At 35.4% G+C, this 17300-nt stretch overlaps 2 protein-coding genes and 1 long non-coding RNA gene across 3 annotated transcripts; 1 reads left to right on the top strand and 2 right to left on the bottom strand.

The window, feature by feature from the left end:
• Positions 1-2838: 2838 nt before the first annotated feature.
• On the bottom strand, positions 2839-5465 carry LOC136068638 (uncharacterized). Its single transcript, XM_065776046.1, has 6 exons — positions 5451-5465; positions 5153-5374; positions 4786-4890; positions 4589-4696; positions 4139-4467; positions 2839-3135 (listed from the first exon to the last, which is right to left on the bottom strand). The coding sequence occupies exons 1-5, from the start codon at positions 5463-5465 to the stop codon at positions 4258-4260; spliced, it is 660 nt and encodes a 219-aa protein (XP_065632118.1). The 3' UTR covers positions 2839-3135; positions 4139-4257.
• A 3261-nt stretch (positions 5466-8726) lies between these two features.
• LOC136068632 (uncharacterized) lies at positions 8727-10176 on the bottom strand. Its single transcript, XR_010629981.1, has 3 exons — positions 9801-10176; positions 9624-9711; positions 8727-9530 (listed from the first exon to the last, which is right to left on the bottom strand). It is a non-coding gene; the product is annotated as an uncharacterized LOC136068632 (long non-coding RNA).
• Positions 10177-15512: 5336 nt separating this feature from the next.
• Positions 15513-16442, top strand: LOC112023512 (uncharacterized). Its single transcript, XM_024056116.2, has one exon. It carries the CDS (start codon positions 15513-15515, stop codon positions 16440-16442), a length of 930 nt encoding a protein of 309 aa, XP_023911884.2.
• Positions 16443-17300: the final 858 nt, after the last annotated feature.

Below are 17300 nucleotides of genomic sequence, written 5' to 3'. Positions count from 1 at the left end.
GTTAGCATTAAAGCATCCACATCCCGAAATGCCATCCTATCTCATTTTACGATCCCAAAAAGCTACTTTATTAATTATACCATACCATTTTACAATACCAACCACATCCCAAAACTCTATTTTTTTTCCCATTTTATTTAAATATTCTTTTTTAATCCTTTTTTTACCATTTCTCTTTTTCTCTTCCTTTTCCTCTCTTTCTCCCTCATCCTCTAGCACCGGCCCCTCTTTCTCCCTCAACCTCTAGCACTGGCCTCAACCTCTAGCAAACCCATACCTAGCAAAATCACAAGAAGCAAATCACAACAAAAAATCACTCAAATCAACAGAAACTTAACCAACCATCAAAAAATCACCCACAGCCACGCCGATCTTACCGCCACAACTACCAAACAGCCACTAACCCAGTCTTCAAGCCACTGCTGCCGCCACCATCCCCACCCAAATCAAACCTAAACGCCAAAAACCCATGCTAAACGGCAATCTCCACATCCCACGCCCAACGCCCAACGCCGATCTCCATGCTCAACTGCATTCCACATCCCACGCCCAACGCCGATCTCCACCCCACACCCAAAGCCAATCTCCACCACACACCCAAACACCGATCTCTGTGCCAAACCCCAAATGCCAATCTCCATGCCACCACACTGATATGCAATGAGAGAGAAGAGAAATAATGAATGGGTGGTGGCTTGCCATGGCCAGTGACAGTGGGTCAGGCCATGGAGTGGTCACTGTGGTGGCTATGGGATTTTGAGTCTAAAGAGAGGAGAGCGGAATGAGAGAGAGAAGGAAGTTGGTCGGATGAAAAGGATGAGAGAGACAATTAAAAAATAATTTTTAGAAATACAATTGTGCTACTGTAGCACAACTGTAAAAAATTTTACAATTCCAAATGTTTACAAGTCCAAATGCTGTGTGATTTTTGGCTCCTAATGCTAAATAATCCTTACATTTCTCATTTGGCATTCCCACTGGTGATGCTCTTAGCGTTTGATTTTAGCATTTTGACTTGCCATGTCATACTTTTCTATTCACTAGTAGATGGCAGAGATCATTTTTACCCACATTTAAATGGTTAATGAATAATGACTAAATTGAAATATTTGAAAAGCTTAATATCATTTTGAGACATGGGACAAGGGTTGAGAACCAAATTAAATACTTTTTGAAAGTAAATTTTGATTTAGAAGAACTATGCAGTTTGCACAATTCAATAAAGTCATCTTGCTCCTGCCTTTGTGCTTTATTTAAGGGTAATTTATGTGTAAATTTTATTATTATTTTTTTAATATATATATATAGCAATCCTTCCATTTTTTTAATTAAAAGGAGAGAGAGAGAGAGAGTGAGCAATCCTTCAATTTTTTAATTGAAAGAAAAATGGGTTTGAGAGGATGGGGATATGACTTGGATAGAAGCGACCAAAAAGGGAGAGAAAAAGAAAAGGGGGGGCTTCAATTGACAAAGATCATGTTAAGGAGAATCTCATGGTTCCAATCGGAAATTAAGGATCACACTGTGCTTCTAAAGTCCTCCCTATTCTGCTATTTACAACAAAATGTGGGAGACAAAAGAAGAAAAAAGTAATAAATAATAATATAAAATGATATAACATAAGGTAATGAAACTTAAAATGAAAGAGATTAGGGGATAAAAATTGTAATTCTAGTTTATCTATCTATTACAAAAATATGAAATAGTTTATGTGTGATGTGTCCTAACCAATGTGGTCGGTGATGATGTTGTCATCGCTGATGTTGGACATGGAAAACAGAGAATGTGGGCCTCGTATCTCATTTGAAACAATAGTCTTCACGCCAAGCCTGCACTGCACCTTTTTCCACCCTTCCTTCCCTTAAACTCGTGTGTGAAACTAGAATCGTAACACTACCTCATTCTCCTAATCTTTTTCTTCTCTGTCAATGGTCGATGGATAAAAAATATAAGGTAGACCCTCACATATTGTTGTAGACTTGTAGTAGACTAGAATAGTAATACATCGGTTGCTTATGCTATCCTTATGTAGTTATGTACAATGAAATGAATGAAAAGAAATATCAGTTATGTCGTGTGTGACTCCCGTTAAATACAAAAGTATAAATTGGGCAACCTCCACCCTGTTTCCTCTTCTTTTATATATTAGAAAGTGTGGACCCAGCTGAAGAAGGCCTTCTATTTTATATGTCCAAAACTATATTGAAAGGGAAGGGTGTGTGTTTGCAGAGAACAAATTAACGAGAGGAGAAACAATGATGAGGAAGCAGAACCCAGGTGATCAATCGGTGGTGTACACCAAGATGGATGAGCCAGAGAAGGTCAAGGTGGTGAAGCTGAGCCCAAGTGAAGAACTTGCCTCGTTTCAATTCAGGTTCAACAAACCAAAACATGTCATTGCCAGTGTCATTCACTACAACAAAAGTGGACTATGGTGACGAAACCTTTCGCCACAATATGTCCTTATTTCGTCCCCGAATACATATGGTGACGAAATGGTGACGAAACAGCATTCGTCACCTAAGCTCCATCACAGAATGTATTGGTGACAAAACATTTTTGTCACCAATAAAAAAATGATAGGTGACGAAATTTTTTCGTCACCAATAAAAAATGATAAGTGACAAAAGTTTTTCGTCAATTAATATTTTCATCACTAAACCTTATTTTCAGTGACAAAATATTTCGTCACCAAATGTAATTTTTTTCTCAATTTCAATAGATTAGGTGACGAAGTTTTGCATCACCGATTGTTTTTTTTTTTTCTTTTGTTAATATATATTTCAATAGATTAGGTGACAAATTATTTTGTCACCAATTTCTGCTTATAGTAAGATATGACAACGAAAATTATCGTCACCAATTTTATTTTATTTTTATTAATATTCTTTACATTTATTTGCCATTACATTAACCTGTTCATTTCTAACCAATTCCATAAAAAAAAACATCCATTCATTTCTAACCAAATCCATAGAAACAAACATCCATACAATCTAAAAATGCAATAAAGATGTTCACAAAGTATTTACAACCATTTATATACAAATGATGTCTTAACTTCCAAACTTTACAAAAAATTATTTGAGTTGAAGTAGTCCCACAAAAGCTATCTTTTTGCCACCAATCCCATATCTGCACAAGTTTAAAGGAAAATACATCAATAACAAACTAGACTGCAAACCTATATCCCTGATAAGATGTACTACAACAACAAAAAGATTATTATTAGTAAGACAATGCAGAAAAAGTCCACAGAATACCCAATATCAAACTAGACAAAATAATCATAATGCAACATCATATGAAGCCAAACTATGAAAGAAATAAGACCCACAACATTCTCATCAAATAAAAACCAAGCCCACATTACAAACCATGGAAGAATCATAAAGAATGCAGAAAAATCACAATTTAAAACAAAACAAATAAAGTGAAATCCAAAACAAAAAACTCAGCTACCACCATAAACAAAAAACCCACCACCACTATTAAACAAAAAAACATAGCCACCACCATTAACAACAAACCTAGCCACTACCATAAACAAAAAACCCACCACCACCATTAAACAAAAAACTCAGCCACCACCATTAACACAAAAACTCAGCCATTGCCATAAACAAAAATTGAACCATCACAATAAACAAAAAAAAAAAAAAAAAAACCCACCACTAACATTAAACAAAAAACTCAACCACCACCATAAACAAAAACCCACTACCATTTAACAAAAAACACAGCCACCACCAATAACATAAAAACTCAGTCACTGCCATAAACCAAAAACCCAATAATCATAAAAACAAAAAAAAAACAAAAAAAACCACCACTAACATTAAACAAAAAACTCAGCCACCACCATAAACAAAAAAACTCAGCCATCACAATAAATGAATAACCCACCACAACATTAAACAAAAAATCCAACCACCACCATAAATACAAAAACCCAACCACACAATAAACAAAAAATCCAGCCACCACCATTAACACAAAACTCACCACCACCATTAAACAAAAAATCCAACCACCACCTCAAACAAAAAACCCACCACCACCATTAAACAATATAGCAACATATACCATATATAAGCCCCAATACTAATGCTTTTAGGTAGGAAAATAAAACACTAACCAAGGTGTGTTCTAGTTAGTAGATGAGCTCCCCCCACTGCCACAAATGTCATTATCACCCTTGCTCCTCAAATATTGTATGATGCAATCCATCTTCTCCTCCAACCTGAAGTTTGCTTCCTAGAGCTCTTCTGCTCGATCCTCAAGTTGTTGAGTATACTGAGTTGAGGAAGATGATGCAGGAGTCTTAAGAGATGAGGAAGGCCTCATACCAAGCCCCTTTACATAGCCCGATCTCGACTTAAGAACCATCATAGATATCTCCTCTTCGGTCAAAGGTTGTGCTTCAGGAGTGCTACAATGCTCATCTTGTACTCTCAACATCTCTTGCTGTCATTTCAAATAATAGAAACCATTAGAAATACATATGTTCTAGTTTTGGAAACATATATAGAATAAAAATACATATATTCTAGTTTTGCAAACTCAAAGTAGGTACTGATATACATACATATGTATGTTCGCAATCAGGGTGTATCCACTGCTTTGTCTTTGAATTGAAGTGGGTATCATAGTAGAGTTGTGCCAGCTTAGGAATATGACCTCCATTTTTCCATCTCTGATCAGTTTGCTTTCAAATGTTAGAAGACAAGTTAATTAATTACAACAAGTAATATACTAAGTTTTTGAAAAATTGAAATAACACACCGCCTCATCCACCCTAACTGCAAGCGACTTGCTTCCACATCTATGAATGTGTTTGTCAACCGTTTCCTCTTTATTTCTGTTTTTAGCATTTCTTTCTGAAACTTTCTATAAAGAATAAAGACCAAGAAAATATTAGAGTTTTGACTTAAGTTATATATATATATATATATATTACAATATAAATCTACTCCACATTCCAAATAAGTATAAATCCAACAAATTTGATAGAACGAATAATCTAGTAGACATTACAACATAATAAGATCTACATAAAACATTAATCCAATGCATATATAGGTAGGTATTATCTAGGTGAAAGGTGAGAACATACTTTACTTGTAATTAAAATTTTCAAAGTATTAATTACCAGCCAATCTTCGTCACTCCACTTTCTTTCAATTAGTTCAATCCATTTTTCTCTTGTGACATTTTTTGGTGGGTGGTTTCTTGCATACGTTCTTCCTTCATCCTTTACAAGTTTTTTATATTTTGTAAACAACTTGTAGTTGTGGCTGCTCAATAATCTACCACACTTTGTATTTAGAGATTTGTTCACAAGTACAGATTCTCCTTGTCTATCAAATTGATCCTGCAAAGTGAGGTATGTATAAAAAAAATATTATGCCTTGAATTCAATATGCTTAGTGACAACATCAGCAATACACTATAAAATACAGCATAAAGTATAAAGCAATGTAATAAAAACAACAAAATCAAGCTTAGGGACAACTATAAATATTTAAAGTACCGCCACATTTTGAATGGTTGCCTCTTTTTCACCGCTACCAACATTCTTCCAACTATAAGCATTCACAATGGACAAGTTTGTATGCACTTGTACACCAATTTGGCTAGCAAACTTCCCTGCATGTTCACCAATAGGAGCACAAAACTCTGGGGCAATATGGACCGGTAGCTTCCGATGTTTCTCAACAAGTCCTCGTACCCCTAATCCACGCGTCATGCCACGGGCACGTCTACTAGTCGATGCTATCAAGACATAATATAAATTAAATCAACAAGTGAACCAAATATAGTGTGATTACAAAATCAAGTAATGAAACTTAAATATCTCACCATCCATGGTAGATGGTGTGCCCACAAGCTGTGCCTCTACATTAGTAGAAATTTGGGCAAGAGAATCTCCACCAAGATGCGTACTTGATGCTGGGCCGGTATGCTGGACTGCTGGGATAGATTTCTCACGCCTCTAACGAGCCATCTGTATCATGCAAAAGTATATAAAGATATCTAAATTCATTACAAGTTAAGATATAAATAATTTATTTCATCATTTAAAATATCTTCAGTCGATGATTTTCATTAATCATTCCAAGCACAATAATACAACGTATCTCAAGCACCAGATCATGTATATAGTACCTCAGAATCTCCATCGGGAAGTAGGCTCGATAATGGGCCTTTATGCTGGACTGTTGGGGTAAATTTCTCATGGCGTGAACGAGTACTACGTCCTAGTACCATTTGTATCATACCAAAATATGTATAGATTTTTAAATTCATTAAAAAAAAAAAAGTTATTTCATCACAATATTACAAAGTACGATGTATCGCATGCACCAAATCATATATATAGTACCTCATTATTTAAAGAACTAGATAACTCATCATCACCAACAGCTGTTACATAGTTGTCATCATCTACCTGAACATTTACTCTCTTTCTTCCCACATTTGCACATTTAGGCAGAAAAGTTGACAGATGCTTCAATCTCAAAGCATTTATTTTCTCTTGGTTTTGCTTGATTCTTTGTACTCCTTCCATCTCATATTCTATTATTTTATTATAAGTATCTTTGCCCTTTTTGACCATTTCTACAACTATAGATTTACATAAAAAAATAAAATATAATGTCTATTTATTACAAATTCTTCCCAAGTAGGAAAAATAAATTAGAACATCAAATAGAAATATACATGAACAAATAATAGAGAATCAAAAATTATTAAACGCACTTTTCCATATATAAAGGAAAAAAAAATGAAATCTACATATCATAATCCATATCAGGATCTATATTAGAATCTTGTATGTTATGCACTTCATCTTCATTGTTATCTCCTTGCTCTCCCAAACCTTCTGGAATATTCTCAACTTCAATACCACCCTTACAATATTGAACATTATCTTCAACATCGATAGGGACAACATCGCTAATGGCTTCTTGTTGGAATGCTTCATTAGCTTCTATTTGATCATTAGATTCCCCATCACCCAGCTCTGGCACATCAAACACTCCCCTATATTGTACGCATTGCACAACATGCTAAGGTTCACCCCATTTGGTATCATGAAGGTAGAAAAAAAAAAAAGAATTAACTACAACTAGTAGAAGCAAAAATTCAATTAAGACCTAATTTATTTTCCTAACCAAGTCCCCGGCAACGGCGCCAAAAACTTGTTGTGAAATTTTAAAGTACTCACAATTGTACGAACCGTACCGAAGTATAGTTTGACAAGAACGAGGTCGAACCCACAGGGACTTGAATGAATGTAGGAAAATTAAATCAAATCTTAACCAAATTAATCCTAATCTAGTTTAATTAAAAATTGGTTGTTTTGAAATTAAATAAACTAAGCAAATAATAAAATTAAGCAAATAGTTAAACTAAGCAAAAGATATAAAGCAATAAAAAGATGTAAACAATCAAGGGAAAGGAATTAAGGTTTTGGAAGCCGCCTTGCAAGTCATATCAGCATATATTTATGATCATTAATTTTTCCCACCTCACTACATGATAATCTAGAAATCAATCTTGCTATCGTGGAAAATATCCTCATTAAAATCCTTATTTTAAAAATCAAAATCATGTTCTTCTTTGCTTCTTAAGTATAAAACCAAATCATCAATTGTATCCATAGCCAAACAAATCACAAGATATATCTAATTCTAAAAATCAAATCATAACTTGTATCCATTGACAGACAAATCACAAACGATATCCAATTTTATAATCAAGAATTAATAAACCAAGCATTTAATTAATTAAGACAAATCCTAAATCATGAGAAAAACATGATTGAACTCATATCTAGAATCCCATCTTAGTCAATTGATATGAAGCAAGAACAATTTAATTCATTAAAGAACAACTATTGTGGGAAAAATCAAATCACATAAATATTACTGATAATCTTTAACAAGGTTTCATCCTCAACCTTAATTATAAATTTAGCTACTCATGGTAATTGAAATAAAACAAAAGAATAAAACACTAAACATTAAACTAGACAAATAAAATAGAGAAAGAAATAGTCACAATGCTATCATGGAGAAAAGTTACAGAGAAGCCACATGCGGCACTGCCTCTTGCTCCAATTTTCTATTTTGCATCTCAGCCCTAGCACTAGCCTCAGTCCCCCCTGAATTTTGCCCTAAAAAGCCTTTAAATAGGACAATGAATCCTATTACAAGTTGAATTCCCGTTTGGAGAAAATCCCAGACTTTTAGGCTTTAATTAACCGACTATTTAGGCCCAATTAACGTCAGAATTAGGGCTTCTGGTAAACCACAAAGTTGTAGCCCTTTAAGTTAACTTTCTAGCTCAACTTGAATCATCTCGATTGGACATCTGAGCCGAAAGTTATGCCAAAAATACTAACTGATGTGCAGGCTGGAATCCTAATCCAAATTGGACTTGGATTTGGTGCAAATTTCCTTTGATTCCTTACTCCAATTGGATTTAAATTTAATATTCATGCCTGGCTGGATGTAAGTTGGCTTGATTCAATTGGCCTAGCCCCACTTTGCATGTAAAGCCCTTGTTACCTGCAACACAAAGATATTACATAATCAGTCACAAAATAACATAAAAGTAAAGCTAAATATGTAGATATGTAAGTATTTTATTGTATATATTTCATGCACATCAATTACAAATTCTTCCCAAGTAGGAAAAATAAATTAGAACATCAAATAGAAATATACATGAACAAATAATAGAGAATCAAAAATTATTAAACGCATTTTTCCATATATAAAGGAAAAAAATGAAATCTACATATCATAATCCATATCAGGATCTATATTAGAATCTTGTATGTTATGCACTTCATCTTCATTGTTATCTCCTTGCTCTCCCAAACCTTCTGGAATATTCTCAACTTCAATACCACCCTTACAATATTGAACATTATCTTCAACATCGATAGGGACAACATCGCTAATGGCTTCTTGTTGGAATGCTTCATTAGCTTCTGTTTGATCATTGGATTCTCCATCACCCAGCTCTGGCACATCAAACACTCCCCTATATTGTACGCATTGCACAACATGCCAAGGTTCACCCCATTTGGTATCACGAAGGTAGAAAACTTGTTTCGCTTGACTAGGTAATATGAAAGGGTCATTTTGATACCACCGACTTTGCACATTGATACTTGTGCAATGTGTCTCAGTTTGTATCGTTCTCCTTTGACCAGTCTTATTACTAGTATTATACCATTCACACTGAAACAAAACAACTTTATATTGATACATATACTCCAATTCCCAAATTTTGCACACATGACCATAGAAGTTGTGTATTTGTCCATCATGGTCCCCTTCTGTAGATACACCGCTATTCTGGGTTACACGACGATTGTCTAAGTCTTTTGTATGGAACCTTACACCATTGACCATGCAGACCGAGTATTCTTTCATTAGCAACTTAGGACCATTTGCTAATGACCACATTTGTTTTGTAACTTCTGATGAGTTGTTCTCTTTCAATCTATAGATCTATAATGACATGCAACATGTGACATTAGTAGTGAGAAAACTATATAACTGCTTAGTATTGTTTAATGTGTCACAAGATTCAAAATTTCTTACACGTTCTTTGAACCATTTAGGAAACTCTTATCGTTGTATTTGAGTTATATCTTCTCTAGTTGGATTATGTAATGTGTTTTTGTGTTCACTATTCAAAACAAGTGATTTATATTCAGTTAAAAAATGCAAATAATATTAAGAACAATTCAAGCATAATCAAAATAAGACTTCACATACTCTAAATACGGCTCCAACTCGGGACAATTGTACAACAAATACCATTGAGTAATATCACGCAATTCACGTGACATCCCCACATCATTCTGCCTACACCCAGTGGGTCGAGCTGTTTGTGAGAAAATCGTCAACCCTTGGCCATATTCACCACAATCTGCATTTCTTTCCCTTCGATTATGCATAGTTTCAACTCCATCAAGATATAATGATGAAAAAGTAATACACTCTTTAAGAATGTAAGCCTCTGCAATTGAACCTTCTGGTCGAGCTCGGTTGGAAACGTATCTTTTCAAAGTTCTAAGAAACCTTCAAGGAAAAATGAATTGGGAGTACGACTACATACGCAATATAATTTGCCTAAAAAAAAACATTCGACATACTATAATTAATGGATGGAGAGAGTTACCTTTCAATGGGATACATCCATCTATATTGTACTGGTCCTCTATGAATGGCTTCACGAGGTAGGTGAACAGCAAGATGAACCATTACATCAAAGAAGGCTAGAGGAAAGTACTTCTCGAGTTTGCATAGTATGAGAAGTATACGTCCTTCTAATTTCTTCAAGTCGCTTTTCCTTAGGGTCCTAGAGCATAAGTCTTGAAAGAAACTGCCCAACTCAAACAATACTGTACAAATGTCCTTATCAGCAAAACCCCACATCCTAATTGGAAGAATCCGCTGTAATAGCACATGACAGTCATGGCTTTTCAAATTTAATAGTCTACCATTTCTTGTGTTCACCGACCTTGATATGTTTGCTGCATAGCCATCTGGATACTTGACTGATTTCAAAAATTCATAAAAACCATCTCTTTCTTCAGGATACAATGAAAAGAAGGCACGAGGCTTGTCAAACGATCCATCAGGACGTTCTTGGAGGTGCAAAACACTCCTTATGCCCATATTTTTCAAGTCCTTGCTTGCCTTGTCTGTGTCCTTGTTTTTCGCCTCAATTCCCAACAAAGTTCCGAATGTACTCTCACTAATATTTTTCTCAACGTGTATGACATAAATGTTGTGTTTAAGCTTCTTATTCCTCCAATATGGTAGCTTGTATAGGATACTTTTCTTTGACCAATTTGGTCCCCCAATAATTGGACGCTTTTTATTGTTGTTTGGATCCTTTCCTAAAATTATATTTGGCATTCGGTCAAATTGCTCATTTATCTTTTCCACCGGTAACTCCAATGATCTCATCCGTTTCTCAATTTTACCATTGAATGAGCAACTCCTTCACCAAGGGTGGTCTATAGGCAAATAGGCTCGATGGTTAGTGTATCCAATTTTACTTTCCAATGTCTCCGAATATGGTTCATCATTGCAAGTGTAACAAGCATGATAACCCTTTGTCCTCCACCCAGACACATTACCAAATCCAGGATAGTCATGTATTGTCCACAACAAAGCGGCACACATCTGAAAATTCATACCACAAGATGCATCGTAAGTGTATGCACCCTCTTCTCACAACTCCTTCAACTCATCAACTAATGGCCTCAAGAAAACATCAAACTCATTTCCTGGTTGATTGGGTCCAGGAATAAGTAAGGACATCATAAAATAAGGTTCTTTCATTACTAACCAAGGTGGTAGGTTATAGGGAATGAGTATGACAGGTCACATACTATAGTTATTGTTCATATTCTCAAAAGGGTTAAAACCATCTATAACCATCCCTAACCTCACATTGCGAGGTTTTAGGGCAAACTCATGATGTTTCAAGTCAAATTCCTTCCACTCCTGACTATCAGCTGGATGCCTTAATATCCCATCATTCACACGTTTTTCTATGTACCATCTCATGTCCTTAGCTATTTTTCTAGACATATATAATCTCTGCAACCTCAGTGTCAATGGAAAGTAGCGCAATACTTTTTGAGCAATCTTCTTACCACATGTGCTATTATCCTTGTATCTAGGCGTTTGACACACCGGACATTTATCAAGGTTTTCATTTTCCTTCCAAAAGAGAGCACAATCATTTTTACATGCATGAATGTGCTTCTCAGCTACAGTGCACATCTAAAGATAGATGTGCACAGTAACTCAAAGGTTAAAAAAAAATATTATTTTATTTTGTGTTCACACTATGGTTAGAATATTTTAATTTTATTTTTCTTTCTCCTCCTTCCCCATTTCTACCCGTTGCTCCTCTCTTCCCTTAGTCAGTCCTCACACTCTTCATTTCTTCCTGTTGCAAGCTTTAATTCCTCCACTCGCCGCCGACCCAAGCCCTTGCCTAACGCCAACAACGCTAATTGATCTCTTCATTCTACGCCCCTATCTCTCTTCTATCTCATTTTTCCTCTACTCTATCTCTCAATCTTTCTCCATCTCAAACACCAAGACCCATGATCGCCGATGCTAGGTTTTGATTTTGTCACTGTGATTGACAAAATAACGTTGACGCCATGACTGGGTTTTATGTTGATGGGTTCTATTTTTATTTTGATGAATGGGTTTTATTTTTGTTAATGGTTGATGAATGGGGTTTATTGACGGTTGATGAATGGTGGCTGGGTTTCTCTGGTTGATGAATGGTGGCTGGGTTTCTCTGGTTGATGAATGGTGGCGGTGGTGGTAGTGGTGGTTGTGGCTATGGTTGTGGCTATGGCTGATGGTAGAGGTGGTTGTAGTTAGTACTGTGGATATTTTTCGGGTAGTAAGATATATTATTTTATTGTAGGGATATATTATTTTATTATGATATTTATATTATTTTCTTGTATTGAAAGCTAAAATAGATCCACTACTGCAGCATGTATGTAGGTAAAATAAATAAAGTAACTTTTAGTTCATTGCTATAGTATGTATGTAGGTAAAATAAATAAAGTTACTTTTGATAGAGTTAAAAAACTAAATTGTTAGCTCTAATGTTATGCTCTAATGCTCTGAACTTTCTAAAAGTTTGCCTACGCAACCTTTAAGTGGCAAAGTGCCACATGAAAAGACATAGAAGTGACACTAACACTATTAGTCTAACAGTGACAGACACCTTTTATTGGCGGAGATGAAAGGGCACTATAGCTAAAGTGGAATGCCTGCCACGGCTCTAGTGAATCTGGTTGTTCAATACTTCGTTGTCTTCGGTGCAATGTCAATCTCCATATCCATTCTCTCAATCTATATGAAAGATGTGTCAGATGACAAATCCACTAAGGCTGTGTTTGCTTTGGGTGAAAACTACTTCCGAAAATGCTTTTCTGTAAATGCAGGTGTTTGGTTGCACATGGAAAATAGCATTTCCGGAAATTCATTTCAGTTGACCCACGGTCAAGGGTGAAATTCTTTTCCCCTTTTATTTTCACATCAAATGCCATTTTTCAGAAAACAGAGAGAGAGAGAGAGCACGAAGAGAGAGAGAGAAAGAGCACGAGCCGCGAGCTCAAACCGCCGCTCCAAGCCCGGAGCAACCGCCGACGACCTTCGACCCACAAATCGACGAACCCATCGCCTTCTACCTTCGACCCAGACCCATCTCCTTCGACCCAAATCCAGACCCATCACCTCCTCGATCTCGCCGATCCACGAACCTCGACCTCGTCGTCGACCCAGACCTAGACCCAGACCCATCGCCTCCTCGATCTCGCCTTTCCACGAACCTCGATCTCGTCGTCGACCCAGACCCAGACCCAGACCCATCGCTCTCTCTTCCTCGATCTCTCAGTTTTGTTTTTTTAAAGTTTGATTGTTGTTGTTGTTATGGTGGTGTGGTGGTGATGTTTTGGTGGTTGTGGCTTTTGATTGCCGGAATTTGTTGTTGAATTAACTGTGATGTTGAAATTTTTTGTAATAAAATTTGTTTGGATGCTGAGAAAATAGCTGAGAAAATATGAAAAAATTGTAGGAAAATAGCATTTTCAGAACAGAACCAAACACATGAAAATATTTTCTACGACAATTTTTATAATACAACCAAACACCTGAAAATATTTTTCTTTCTCGAAAATAGTATTTCCAAAAAATAAGCTATTTTCTGAAAATTATATTACGCGAACCAAACGGACCCTAAAATTTAAATTCAATTTTATAATATTTTATTTAAAAAAAAGTCATGTCAATTAAAAAGATGTTTTGTTCACTGTTTATTTCATCACATAAACGTTAACACTTAGAGCATTCACATCAGTATGTGTATTTTACACATCCATTTTTACACTAAAAACCTACTTTTTCTATTTTACACATTCACTTTTACAAAATACCCACATCAGTTCATTTATTTTACAAGATATTTCAATAAAATATTCATTATACTCCATTTTTTTTTTATTTCTCTAATGATCATACTTTTTTTTAATTTAAACTTATATTTTAAGTAAACTACCAACACCGGTGGCTCGACCAATGGAGCCACTCGTGTTGGAGGTCCGATGGCCGAACCACCAAAATAGTGGCTCCGGCGAACGTCGTCGGATTGGTCTCGCCGCCCACCGTACTGCCAAATAGTGACCCACCGGTAGGTGGATTATTAAAATAGTGGCTTCGACGAACGCCATTGATGCCCAAACTACCAAAATAGTGGCTTTGGTGACCGCCCACCGGATTGGTGTCTCCGACCATTGTACCGCCATCACCGATGGGCCGATTGTTGTAATAGTTGCTCCGACTACCGCCATCAAATTGATGTCTCCGACCACCGTATTGCTAGAATCGGTGATTGAATCGATGTCTCCTACCAACGGTCATTTTCTTTTTTTTTACCCTACGGTCATAATTTTTATTGTTATATCCATCGGTCATAATTTTGAAATTCAAATGGTAATTCAAACCTAACTTTAAACCCAATGGTAAATTCAAACCTAAAGGTCATATTTTTTTAACTTTAAACCCAATGGTAAATTCAAACCTAAAAGTCTTTTTTTTTTTAACTTGGTAAATTCAAACCTAAATGTCTTTTTTTTTTTTTTTTTTTTACTTTAAACCCAATGGTAAATTCAAACGTAAAGGTCATATTTTTAACTTTAAACCCAATGGTAAATTCAAACCTAAATGTCATATTTTTTTAACTTTAAACCCAAAAGGTAAATTCAAACCTAAAAGTCTTTTTTTTTTAATTTTTTTAATTTTTAACTTTAAACCCAATGGTAAATTCAAACCTAAAAGTCATATTTTTTTTTTTTTTTTTTTAACTTTAAACCCAATGGTAAATTCAAACCTAAAGGTCATATTTTTTAACTTTAAACCCAATGGTAAATTCAAACCTAAAGGTCAAAATTTTGAAATTCAAACTCAAGTCACATTCTTGCTCTATAAATATGACCATTTTCTCTCTAATTTCCATCCACTTCTACAAAATTATCTCTTCCATTTGGTTTTTGTTCTCTCTTAATGGATTTCCATAATGACATTGATTTTATTTTTCCAAATGATGAGCCTCCATTTGACTCATCTTCTGATGATGATGAGTTGGAACTTACTCTAGCTATTGCCATAGAAGAATTAAACAACGAAGGAGCATCAACATCATGACGTCGTTCGGCTCAACCTCGCAGGTTTATCTGGCGTAATCCTTTGCAAGGTCATAACAGGCTTTTCCATGATTATTTTGCTGAAACACCAGTGTATCCTCCTAATGTATTTCGAAGGAGGTTTCAAATGAGTCGTTCTCTTTTTCTACGTATCCATTCAAGAGTTGAAGCTATTGAACCATACTTTGTTCAAAAAAGAAATGCGGCTAACACACTTGGGTTGTCTTCCCTTCAAAAGATGACCGCCGCAATCAAAATGCTTGCTTATGGAGTGTCAGCTGATTTCATGGATGAATACTTGAGGATTGGAGAAAGCACTGCAATAAAAAGCTTAAAAAAATTTGTTAAAGCGGTAGTTTCAATCTTTTCTGAAGAGTACTTGAGGTCACCAAACAACAATGACATTGCAAGGTTGTTAGCGGTTGGCCAACACCATGGATTTCCAGGAATGCTGGGGAGCATTGACTACATGCATTGGAAATGGAAGAATTGTCCAAGTAAGTGGAAAGGTCAATATATTGGTCATACCCATGATCCAACGATAATTTTGGAAATCGTGGCGTCGTATGACCTTTGGATATGGCATGCATTTTTTGGGTTACCGGGGTCTCACAATGACATCAATGTCCTAGAGCGGTCTTCTGTATTTTCTGAGCTTGCTGAAGGGTGTGCTCCTCCAGTTAATTACTCAATAAATGGTAATGACTATTCAATGGGGTACTATCTTGCAGATGGTATATATCCATCATGGGAAACATTTGTCAAAACAATTCCAGCACCACAAGACCGTAAAAGACAACATTTTGCTTCCTCACAAGAGGCGGCTAGGAAGGATGTCGAACGTGCTTTTGGAGTACTTCAAGCGCAATTTGCAATTGTGCGTGGGCCTGCACGTTTTTTCCACCTTGAAATGCTTAAGGACATTATGATGGCATGTATAATATTGCATAATATGATCGTTGAAGATGAGCGGCATACTTACCTTGGAGCAAATGACTTTGATTATGATCAAATCGATAATAATGGACCTAAACCGGTGTCACATAATCCCACTTGTAACCTTATGCAGTTCATTGAACGTCATAATTCCATTAGAGATAAAGGAATTCATTCTCAACTTCAAGCGGATCTTGTCGAGCATCTATGGCAACTACAAGGCCAATCGTAGGAATTTAGAATTCTAAATTTCTAAGTATTACTACTTTTATTTAATGTAAACCTTCATTGTTATTTAATCCTCAATATTTACTTTATATTTCAAAATGGTCTATTTCACTATTCTTAAAAATGTTTTGTTTTATTCTTTATACTTTTATATTTATGTCAATAAAGTTAAATGTGGCACGACAATCAAAAGACAACTACAAACACAGCACAGTTATACCATACATTGACATTCTATACCTAATAATTCATTTGGACCACAATTAGAGGAGTCGGACCTATACTGTAGAAGCAAGAAATATGCAGAAAAATAAAACAGTTTCTGCAGAAAAATATCATTACGCAGAAAAATATCATTATGCAGAAAAATAAAACAATTTCTGCAGAAAAATAAAACAGTTTCTACAGAAAAATATCATTACGCAGAAAAATATCATTATGCAGAAAAATAAAACAGTTTCTGCAGAAAATTAAAACAGTTTCTGCAGAAAAATAAAACAGATCATTATGCAGAAAAATAAAACAGTTTCTGCAGAAAAATATCATTATGCAGAAAATTAAAACAGTTTCTGCAGAAAAATATCATTAAGCAGAAAAATATCATTATGCAGAAAAATAAAACAGTTTCTGCAAAAAAATAACATTATGCCTAGAGCTAAACAAGCAGCAGCAGCAGCAGCAGCAAATGCAGGTATGCAGCTGCAACAAGCGACACCATAACATTATGCAGAAAAACAAAACAGTTTCTGCATAAACAAATAATTATGCAGAAAAATCAGCAAGTACAGCCACTTGTAATTATGCAGAAAAATCAATAATTATGCAGAAAAATCAGCAAGTACAGCCACTGCACAACAGAAAC

The sequence above is a fragment of the Quercus suber genome, unplaced genomic scaffold (genome assembly GCF_002906115.3).
Source record: "Quercus suber isolate HL8 unplaced genomic scaffold, Cork oak 2.0 scaffold_127, whole genome shotgun sequence".
NCBI classification, from domain to species: domain Eukaryota; kingdom Viridiplantae; phylum Streptophyta; class Magnoliopsida; order Fagales; family Fagaceae; genus Quercus; species Quercus suber.
This window is presented reverse-complemented; position numbering and strand designations above follow the sequence as displayed.